Source organism: Lampris incognitus, chromosome 18 (genome assembly GCF_029633865.1).
Source record: "Lampris incognitus isolate fLamInc1 chromosome 18, fLamInc1.hap2, whole genome shotgun sequence".
Classification (NCBI taxonomy): Eukaryota; Metazoa; Chordata; class Actinopteri; order Lampriformes; family Lampridae; genus Lampris; species Lampris incognitus.
Window position 1 is genome coordinate 34,565,952 of NC_079228.1, and position 11,981 is coordinate 34,577,932.

At 47.3% G+C, this 11,981-nt stretch overlaps 1 protein-coding gene across 3 annotated transcripts in view; it reads right to left on the reverse strand.

Moving 5' to 3' along the window:
* Positions 1-10,478, reverse strand: part of dgat1a (diacylglycerol O-acyltransferase 1a) — a 32,017-nt gene extending 21,539 nt beyond the window's left edge. For all 3 annotated transcript variants that reach the window (XR_008811911.1, XM_056297939.1, XM_056297938.1), the window contains exons 1-2: positions 10,040-10,478; positions 4,602-4,689 (exon numbers count right to left, since the gene is read on the reverse strand). Coding sequence is in view for 2 of the 3 variants with exons in the window: in XM_056297939.1 (XP_056153914.1) it covers positions 4,602-4,689; positions 10,040-10,329 (378 nt within the window). In the remaining variant the exon portion in view is untranslated. The remainder of the gene's footprint in view (positions 1-4,601; positions 4,690-10,039) is intronic.
* Positions 10,479-11,981: the final 1,503 nt, after the last annotated feature.

Sequence of the window (11,981 nt, forward strand, 5' to 3'; positions counted from 1 at the left end):
ATGTGGTAGTCTGTAGCCCTCCCCGGATCGGCAGAGGGGGTGGAGCAGCGACCGGGACGGCTTAGAAGAGTGGGGTAATTGGCCGGGTACAATTGGGGAGAAAAGGATGAAACCCCCCCCGCCCCTCCAAAAAAACAAAAAAGAAGGTATTAAAGGGGGGGGGGGTTACCCGTTTTCAATGCACTGGTCAAACTGTGCATTAAAAAGGTAAAAATTGGATTAGAAGTTTAATTTTATAATCTGGACAAGGGCGGTAAGGGAGTAGAGATGAATAAATATTACCATAAAACTTCTGCCCAGTCCCAACCCCCTGAAGAAATGAGCCGCGTTCTCACAACAAAACATTTACATTGCAGGAAATCAGCTTCTTCACTTAGCCAGGGCAACTTAGACAGTTCAGCCTCTTATGGGACGCACACACACACACACACACACACACACACGCACACACACACACACACACACACACACACACACACACACACACACACACACACACACACACACACACACACACACACACACAGCTGTTCCACTTCACACTCTTACAGCATAATCCTGACGGCTCCTTGAAAACAGTCTGAACCCCGTGGTGCTGGTCGTCCTCGGTGACTGCAGGACGGGGGTACTTGGTAGTCACAGCAATATAAGACTTTCAAAAATGGGATTAATGCAGGCACAGAGCTGGGAGACTGGGCCTCATTCAAACACAACCCAAACACAATTCACCGTGACACACACATGAACCGGTCCAGAAACGTATGATCCCACATGCACACGCCATCATGCTCGCACTCACCTGCACTGTACACGCATGTGCACGATGCATTCACGAGTGAGCATCCAAACCTCATGAAAGACAGTGTCCACACACACACACAAACACACACTTTATTTATAGACTGGATCCATTTCCCTTTCATTAGGATTAAGTCTAACCGCCTGTCGGCACTCTGCATGCCTATCAAAAAAACCCTAACAGTTTTATTGGATGTTCTGGGGTATTACTGGGTGCCCTTGGATGGACACACACAGACTGCACTCACACACTCGCACACACATTTGTTTGGCTATTGTGTCACAAAGTCAATAAACTCCCTTTGGATGTTGGCAGCTGTGTCATTTGTGTTTCATGTGGACCTTTTTTACTTGTATGTCAGCTTTGTACGGTGCCAGAGTGGAGCGCTGGAGCCCATCATGGAACTCGACTCAGACCCAACCTTGATGACTCGGACTCAGGTAAAGGGGATTTGACTCGGACTCGAACACTGGGGACTCGAGACTCGACTTGGACTCGAGGTTTAGTGACTCGACTACAACACTGGACACACACACACATTTTGAAATTCATGGTTTTGTTCAACTGATGACAATAAAAGGGTGTAAATAACTCAGTTCTCGACAGCAGTCTTTCCCAAAAAAAATTTTCTGGGGAAAAACTTTTTAAAATTGACAAACCATTGTGACCCAGTTCACAACTTATCCATAAATAAACCGCAAGAAGAGCGAATTTGTGCATAAATGAACGTTCCAGACCATTTTTACTGCCATTTCTGCATCACCTTATCTTCTTCTTCTTTCGGCTGCTCCCGTTAGGGGTCGCCACAGCGGATCATCCGTTTCCATCTCTTCCTGTCTTCTGCATCTTCCTCTGTCACGCCAGCCACCTGCATGTTCTCCCTCACCACATCCATAAACCTCCTCTTTGGCCTTCCTCTTTTCCTCTTCCCTGGCAGCTCCATATTCAGCATCCTTCTCCCAATATACCCAGCATCTCTCCTCCACACACGTCCAAGCCATCTCAGTCTTGCCTCTCTTGCTTTGTCTCCAAACCGTCCAACCTGAGCTGTCCCTCTAATATACTCATTCCTAATCCTGTCCTTCTTCATCACTCCCAATGAAAATCTTAGCATCTTCAACTCTGCCACCTCCAGCTCCACCTCCTGTCTTTTCATCAGTGCCACTGTCTCCAAACCATACAACATAGCTGGTCTCACAACCATCTTGTAAACCTTCCCTTTAACTCTTGCTGGTGCCCTTCAGTCGCAAATAAGTCCTGACACTCTTCTCCACCCACTCCACCCTGCCTGCACTCTCTTCTTCACCTCTCTCCTGCACTCCCCGTTACTTTGGACAGTTGACCCCAAGTATTTAAACTCATCCACGTGGGGCACCCCAGTGGCTCACCTGGTGGGGTGCACGCCACATGGGGCTGGGTCCTTGCCGCAGCGGCCTGGATTCCAATCCAGCCCAGGCTCTTTCCTGCATGTCGTCCCCTCTCGCTCTCTCTCTCCCCTGCCTTCCCTGTCTCTCTTTACTTTCACTGTTAAAATAAAGCATAAACTGCCGGGAAGAAAAATCTTTAAACTCATCCACCTTCGTCACCTCCACTCCTTGCATCCTGACCATTCCGCTGTCCTCCCTCTCATTCATGCGTATGTACTCCATCTTGCTCCTACTGACTTTCATTCCTCTTCTCTCCAGTGCATACCTCCACCTCTCCAGGCTTTCCTCAACCTGCAACCTACAGATCACAATGTCATCCGTGACCATCATAGTCCACGGAGACTCCTGCCCGATCTCGTCCGTCAACCTGTCCATCACCACTGCGAATAAGAAAGGGCGATCTTTGGCGTAATCCCACCTCCACCTTGAACCTATCTGTCATTCCAACCACACACCTCACCACTGTCACACTTCCCTCATATGTATCCTGCACCACTCCTACATACTTCTCTGCAACTCCCGACTTCCTTATCATACAGTACCACACCTCCTCTCTTGGCACCCTGTCATATGCTCTCTCTAAATCCACAAAGACACAACGTGACTCCTGTTGGCCTTCTCTATACTTCTCCATCAGCACTCTCGAAGCAAACATCACATCTGTAGCGCTCTCCCCTGGTTGTCCTGCTTGCCACGTTTTGAGCGACTGCACCACCGTAGCAGGCAGCGTGAGCAGCACCTACGACAACAGCGAGTGGGCGTGGCCAGTATGAGCGGGAAAAGTCGGGGATTCACGAGCACTTGGACTGGGGATAGCGAAAATGCACCATAGACAAATGTCTTAACCTTATTGCAAATTAGACACGGAGTTGGTGAGATTAAAGGTGCAAGATAACGCTTATGTAGCCTAAATACTAAATAGGACATTTATTTTCTTAATTTCCTTAATTTCTCCAATACCGATAGCATAACTGTTAATGCCGCCGCTTATCAATACTACAGTCTAATAATTTAGCACTGGTGCCCCTTTAATACCGGGTTTCGGTACCCATCCCTAGGTGTGCGTGTCTGCATGTGTGTGTGTGTGTGTGTGTGTGTGTGTGTGTGTGTGTGTGTGTGTGTAGACTACTACAGTGTGAAGGGAGAGATAACATAAAAGAACACATATCAGACCCGTGACAGGCACAGGCGACCACACAGACACACACGCACACATACGCTTTGGCTTGCTCGCACGACCACCGAGAGAAGTAATAGAATAGTGCAGAACAGTAAAACTATGTAAATACTCCAACAAACAAAACTATCTGTGTGAGAGAGTGAGGGCGAGATGGGAGGGGATCTGTCTACTGAAAACTGCCAGAGGACGTTTGGACAAAGTACTGCCAATCTCAATGGAGGATAACAGGTCCGCCTCATGGCGAGAGTTTGGCAGGAAGAGTCTTGGTAGATATTTCATCACACCTGTTCAGACGTCTCACCACGCGCCCGCCTGGGCTCTTCCCGCTGCTGCAGAAGTTGCAGATCCCAGAGAGCCAATCACTACCAGTTGTAAAATAAATACCTTTTGGTGTAAGATTTATATAGAATTAGTGACTATATTTGGGGCAAAAAATCACTTTTAATTGGGGGGAACTCCTCTTTGGTCCATTACACGCAACACCCACAAACATGAATACAAGTTACTTATCTGGAATATTGAGTGTAGCTGCTGGGCAAGCAGTCACAAAGAAATGGCTTAAGCCAGACACCCCGTCCATACAGGACTGGTATGACATCCTTTACCACATTTTTGTGATGGAAAGAATCATCTTCCCCACGAGGCTTCAGGAAAGTAAATTTGAGGAGATTTGGGAGAAGTGGAAATTGTATATTTCCCCAAAATGTCCTTTTTGTTTAAATTTGTTTACGTAAGTATGGTTTTTGTATTTTTCTTTCCTTTTTTCTTTCATCTCAAATGGAAAAAACACCCCATGTTCTATTTTTGTGTTCTATAATAAAATAAAATAAAATAAATGACTTCAGCAGAACAAGGGAGGGAAAGACAGGCCAAAGAGTGATGATCTACAAATAGCATTTTGAGTGAGAGTAGAGAAGCAGAGAGCTGGGGAGAACTAGAGAGCTCTCACTCGAGTGTGTGTGTGTGTGTACACACATGCGAGTGTGTTCGTGTTCCCACCACTTTTTGCCTCAACTCAAGTTTGAGAGTCTAAATGTAGACATCATGAGATATGCAGCAATAATGGGAGCCACTTCCTAGCTTAGAAGCAGCTTATCTCCTGTTGCATGCACTCGAGTTGCAGCCCTGGGTCAGTTTGGTAGGTTTTCAGTCCAGCAGCAGAGCACAGGACAGTGTGCTGTAGGGCGGTACTCACCAGCATGACAACACACCAGTTGAGGATCCCTCGGTAGTTGCTGTAGCCACTGTCTGAGCTAAGCAGAGACTCTTGAAGGACATGACAGCTGTGGGAACAGATAGACAGATGGAGAAAAAGAAACAAACAACATTAAAAAGATTTCAGATTGCTTTCACCTGACAGTGAGGAGTTTCACCAGGGGGATGTAGCACGTGGGAGGATCACAGTATTCCCCTCAGTCCCCCCGAGCAGGCACCCCCAACCGACCTGAGGAGGCACTAGTGTAGCGACCAGGACACATACCCACATCCGGCTTCCCAACCACAGACACCGCCAAGCCGGAGGTAACATGGAGATTTGAAACGGCGATCCCCGTGTTGGTAGGCAGTGGAACAGACCGCCATGCTACCCGGACGCCCCCTTTAAACCCCTTTTGATAGACTGGGCTCCTATGCAGTTGTTTGTACCGTGCTGCTTGGCGATATGAAAAATATTATCACAATAATGATAGGGAATTGCACACAATCTCAATATCACCATATTTGCTTACATACGCCAAAGTAGCATGTTTGAGACTCAGACTAAGGTTCATCACACTGAACTGTTAGGTAATGTAACATACAACATCAAACCAAAACTAGTTTTCAAATAATACTTCGTCAGAATTTTAGGCCTCATTTTGTGGGAAATTTTAGGGTAGTTGGTGGATTCTCATTATCATTGATTTAAACAAAACTGTGTCACAATGTTGAGGATGATGTGTCACGATATGACAAAATCCAAAGTTCATCCCAATAAAGTACCATTGAAAGACAATAATCAATAAAACTGAATTATTGCCCAGCCCTACTGCAATAATACCCCCCCTTTCCATTTTTCTGCAAAATCAGGCTTAATATATTTCTAGTTATCTTACGCATTGTGTCATCTTTAGGTTTTACTACATTTACTCCAATAAACCCTGTCTCATCCCCACAAAGCGTTCATATCAGAGCAAAGTTTACCCAGCCTAAGCCTGAACAAGCACTGCTGGCAATAAGACAGTGTGAGGTCAACGAAAGTTAAGAGGTCTTAAACTCAACAACCACTGACTGCGTTGTGAAAACTGGGGCTAAAGGTAGTAACCATATGCCCCCGGGATGGTATTGTGTCAGCTGAGGTTGGATGACAAGGACTCATTACACAATCCTAAAGGGACACAGACGAGGAGAGAGGAGTGGGGTGGAAGGAGTACACGGTGGGCAGGAGTAAGAGGAAGAGGAGGAGGGTGCAGAAGGGACATAACGAGGTCAAACTAGGAGAGGAGAGGAGAAGCGGAGGACCGGGGGAAGGAGAGATGGAAACGGGAGGAGTGAGGACAGGAGTGAAGGAGGAGGTGGCAATAAGGAGGAGACAGATGACAACGAACCAGCAGTAGGAGCAGTAAAGAGACAGCAAAGACAAAGGGGAAAGCTGGAGACAGGAACTCAGAAAGGCAAAGGAGAACTAAAGACACTTCAGTAGTAAAGATAGCACAGCGGCCCAGTGGTTAGCACTGTTGCCTCACAGCAAAAAGGTCCTGGGTTCGAACCCCAGGCCGTCCCAGGTCCTTTCTGTGTGGAGTTTGCATGTTGTCGCTGTGTCTGTGTGGGTTTCCTTTGGGTGTTCTGGTTTCCTCCCACCATCAAAAAGACATGCATGTAGGGTTAATACTCCTGTCTGTGTCCCTGACCAAGGCAATGGAAAGAAGAACTGGAGTTGGTCCCCGCGTGCTGCAGCTGCTCCTACCCAATAGAATGGGTTAAATACAGAAAACAGTTCATTGTAACCTGCACAAAGACAAAATAAAGTGGCTTTCTTCTCTTAGATACATCCAGGTGCCCGTCACTTCAAATCGAAATACTATGATTTTTATTGGGATTGCCTTTGGTGTGAAAGGATCCTAGGGGACCAGTTCCGGGTACGGCACAGCAGTCTTACCATTTGTAGGCATTGGTAGAGCACTTGCCTGGAATTGTGTCCGTGCCAAAGGATCTCGAAGAATCCCGGCGATTGGAAATTCGACGCGTCGTATTCACGGTTATTACTGTGCATAAATGCAACCAATGCAAATGCACGCGAAAGCAAATACGACTGCTTTGCATTCTTGCAGCTGGAGAATTTTTCCATGTTCCAGCGCACTACAGCTGCAGTGTGGAGCTGACGTAAAAACAACGGTGAAAAGCAAATGCACAATGTGCAAACACTGTCGGTGTAGGAAAAACAGCCACACACTGGAATAATCTAGTCCACCCTCCATTTTTTCCCCAAGATCAGTGTGAGCAAGGAGGTGACGATCCAGCGGTGACCGTAGTACTGGATCTGGCAGAACCAAAATTCGTGTTCTGCCATGTGTTGGGTGCTTTCCAGAAAAAAGCTGGAATCGATGTAGCAGTTTGAAAGGGCGGGGCGGGGTTCAACAATACCAGCGTTTGAAAACAAGAAACCTTTAGTCAGCAAGAGGCTAAAGAGACAGATGGACAAAGAGTCCTTATAGACAGATTTGTTTCTTTAGGCAATTCCCTCATGGTGGTCTAAACAGGAAAACAAGTCACAGCTCACACGAATACTTGTTACTCAGACAGCCGTGACAACACCCGGCTCACAGAAATGTGCTGGAAAATAAGCAGACAGCAAGTCCAGTATTTTGAAACCAAGGCCAGCAGCGGTTTCACAACCTACCACTTTGAACAGACAGGAAAGTGATGCATCCGAATGGCAGGCCAATTTACCTACGACGTGCAAGCTTGCACGGTTTGCAATGCCTTGTGCGATCTTGAGAGGCCGTCCACAAACTTTAAGAGCAACATAAATGCGGCAATTGATTTTGTATTTATCACGTTCTGCAAGTGATTAATATGCTTATGAGTGTGTTCAATGGGTGGGTGAAATCCGGAGGAGTTACTGATGAAACTACTAATGGTAGTGAGATAGTGACACCACTTGTACTTTCACACACAGAGAACCCCCCCCCCCCCCCACACACACACACACTGTAGCATCTCACCTACTTGGCACATCTCAATAAGGACACTAAGGCAAGTATTATTACAACATTCTGTCGGTGCAGTGTTGCAACTAAACCCCCCCATGCACCCACAGACACACAAAGCAATTATATTGGCTCAATTTGCTATTGCAGACACTTTGTGGACCTGAGAGCATTTTTAGTTCGGAGCAAATTCATTTCGCTGACTTATGTTAGCTTCAGAGATTGCTCGGATTTCACCAATTACACTAAATTTAGAATGTCCAGTTTCCAAAATACTGTTGTGAGTTTGGATTTTTTTTTTTCATCCCGAGTGGGTTATTTTTTCTATCATGGGAACCGGGTGGTGTCATGGTAAAACTGTCTTTTTCTCCTGTCTTGACTTGAAAATGTACTGTCTTCCTGTCTTCCTGGAAAAGCAGGCAAAGGACTGGAGAAACTCTCAAGCCTGTTGCATTTGCTAAAAGTACATGCATCACCCTAATAGTACAGCAGGATGGCATGTGTTCACAGACCTTCCTCCTTCAACCCCCCCCCCCAACACACACACACAGTCTGCAAGCATGACCCTGTTGAGGTGTCCTTAGCAACACCAAGTTTTGTTACATTGCTGACCCTGGACTCCAACCTCCATTGGAGTGGTGCAAGTGAAACGTGAATGGACCTAGATCATTATCATCATCATCATCACTGGCGGTCACTCGGGGTCGAGTATGATCGTCCTCCCTCTGGGTCCTCATACGGGCGTAGAGGCGGATCCTGGAGCTGCATAATGGGAGGACGCCTGCGTGTGACAGCTTTTTACGTGGAGTGGCTGATGTGCCTGCAGCCATCACACGGTCCTTGGCAGGGGGTGGCCAGAGTCCAACAGCATGGAGAACCAAGGCGATTGGGGACCGCCCTCTGTTGCAGCCTTCATCCACCTTCATCGCCGTTGTGACCTGGAGACATCTTCCGCCAGTTCCGCCGTTGAGGTCGTTGACCTACAGTGCTGCATGAACTACTGTATATCATGTGGCAATTATTTTCTGGTTCACCCCGCACTACTAACCTATAGAATGAAGCCAATTTGGGAGTTAAGAACTCATTCATTGTCTATGAAGCAGCGCCACGTTTTAGATTATATGATACCATTTACCAGTTTATTTTCATGCTGTTGTGGGTTGACATTGCGCATAATCGGTGTTCTAGACCAGTGTTTCTCAACCCAGTCCTCAAGGACCCCCTAACCTGCAGATTTTCATTGTAACCCTGCATAGGTAGCTCTGCTTGTACTTACTCAACCAATCATCTCACAGCACTTAATTATGCAAGGTGTGCAAACTCTTGACATTCACTGCTGAATTACTACAAACAGGTACCTATTCAGGGTTGCAAAGAAAATCTGCAGGATAGGGGGTCCTTGAGGACTGGGTTGAGAAACACTGTTCTAGACCACTGTTCAGTTATTAAACTGAATTTGCTTTCATTTGTTGGTCCACACAGTGCAAAGTCTTCTGAGAAAGAGTAAAACTTTGTTTATCTCACAGAGTACTTTAAACAGAAGAGCACACTGGTTGGTCAAGACACTTGAATCCAAAGTTCCTCAACAGAGCTGAGACGCTGTGCATTTTTAGCATGGTGGCCCTGGCCAAGAAGCGAATGATTAACCCTGGCACTAAGGGCACACCCTGCTCAACCTATTCAGGTATACAAACAACAGCATCAATAATCAAATGGTTTCCTGAAAGAATTAAGTTTGAGTGACACGTTCGGCCTCATGGTTCTTATGCAGTGGGCCAACATCTAAAATGAACCACCAGCTGCCCTCTGATGGGTCCCAACACAAGCCATCAGCAGCTTGGGCCACTTTTGCTTGGCCGCTGAATATATTGCGGATTCAGAATAAAGATATCAGGATTAAAGAAAGAATAATAATAATAATAATAAATCGATCTTATATAGCGCTTTTCCAACACTCGCAATTCACAAAGCAAAGCCCATACAAAACAAGCAGGCCATGGTGCTCACTGTCTTTCAACGGTCTTGTATTGGGATGAAATGCGGCCGTTGTCATGGAGACACATGTCTAAACGACTTATAATGGCAACCTATTACCAAAGATTTCTCGCAACATGAAGTGTGCAACATGTGAGGGAGCGTTACCATTAGAAAACTACTAGTTTTGGCTCCACACACACACACACACACACACACACACACACACACACACACACACACACACACACACACACACACACAGAGCTCTGTGATGAACCTCGGCTGCATTCTTAAATACAGTATTTTTGCACATGTGCGCCGATATCGTGATGTTTATACTGGTATGATGTCAAATTAACTGTGATGATCGTGATAATATTCCCCAGATCGCCCAGGACAACTTGGCGGCATAAAGACAAAAAAAAAAAAAAACAACGATAAACTTCTTGTCGGCTCGGCATTAGCTCACCTTAGTCTCTCGCTGATGTCTTCCGTCCCTTTGCCTTTATCCTTCCGCGGGCTATTTGCGCGCTGATGCTCCGGCATCTCCCTCGGTCTCTCCTGCACCCCGCCGTTGCCGGCGAGCCTGGCGGTCTCCTCGGCTTTGACTCTGGCGGGGCAAGGCGGCGGCTTCTCGCCGGCTTCGCGCGACTTGCTCCCGTTCGCTTGTTTCCCGCTGGCCGCCCCGCCGCCGCCGCCGGAGACGGTGGTTCGCCTCCTGCGGGCTCCGGGCCCTTTCCTCTCGGCGCTGTCACCCATTTCAGCGGGTCGACATCATCCGACACCCTCCTCTTCTCCGTCCGTCCGTCCGTCCGCCTGTCTGTGTCGGTCTCCGGTGCGGGTGTAGCGCAGGCTTTCTGGAGGTGAAGTCTGCAGTGAGACGTAGACCCTCCTCCTCCTCCTCCTTCTCCTCCTCCCTTTCACATCCGTCTATCAACGTGGAGGACGATTCATAACCAAGAGGCAGCGGTAGTTAATGGGGTTGCCAGGTTTGGGCCAGATAGCTGGCATCCCCCTTTATCGTACCTGGAGGCGTTTCTTCCCTGACGATTCAACCGATGATGAAACGATTCAACTTTCTGGGGAAAGTTGAATCGTTTCATCCGGACGCGACGTCTCTTGGGAGAAACGTTTCGCCACTCACCCAAGTGGCTTTATAAGGGCGGGGATATCTGCGCACATCCATCCATCCATCTATCATCCAAACCGCTTATCCTGCTCTCGGGGTCGCGGGGACGCTGGACCCGCGCACAGGGGTCAAGAAACTGGCGCGGCATCGCATCGCATCATGACCCTCTTCTATACCCGATGAAGAACACTAAATATTATTGTAAACTACTAATAAGACACGTTAGTCCCTAACTAACAGGTCTGACCCTTTAGCCGAGCGGTGATGTCGCCTTGTGGTGCAGTACACCTCGTCTCGAATCCCGCACCGGGCCAGAAAATAACCGGTTACATTGGTGGCAGCGGTGGGATCCGGAAGTGTGCAGATCCTCAGAAGTCTCTTCGGAGCGCGGGAATAACAAAGCGCGAGGGCGCGCTTCCGGGGAGGGTGACGACTATAAACTACTAATAAGACACATTAGTCCCTAGCTAACGGGTCTGACCCTTTAGCCGAGCGGTTAGTGATGTCGCCTTGTGGTGCAGTACACCCCGTATCGTAATCCCGCACCGGGCAAGAAAATAACCGGTTACATTATTTAGCAATAAAGCATCCAAACCTATCCACTGCTTTCTTGACCGATGGCCTACTACATGACCATACAGCAGCGTGCACCCAAGGCCTTACACTGGAGCTGAACCAGCTCCCATCACTTACAGGTGTTATGGTGCACTTTACTGCGATCTGGCGACCAATAAACCAATAAAATAACAGTTAAAATGAGGCCATTTCACAGTGCTGAGGAGGCGGGGGGCATAATAATGACATTTAGTGATTTAATATATTTTAAGGAAAATATGATTATGTAGTGGTTATGGGGCTACATAATTCCCCTTATTGAGCTAGTAGGAACGTTAGTTTACAGCTGCTGTTTCCTCGGTTCGGGTTTACAGTGACACACTTCCGCTGCGCGGGTTTTTTGTTGTCGTTGTAAGGGTGGAAGGAATAAATGGTGCACGTTGTGTAGCCGAAAGAGAAAGTTGTCACGACTCCTGCTTGAGCTCCTCTACAATTACAAAATACACTTCACCACACAAGACCCCCATTGCACTCCTGTTGCTAACCGAGGGCAACAACCAACGTGCGCAGTAATCTGCACAACAATAATAATCTGTGCAGTTTTATCTACAGGATCTGTGCAATATTATTTACTACAGTATTACAATACCACATACTTAATGCCTCACAGTAACGGGTCTTGTCGTAGCCTACTTACAGCACACCCCTATTCTGTCCCATTTCTAAT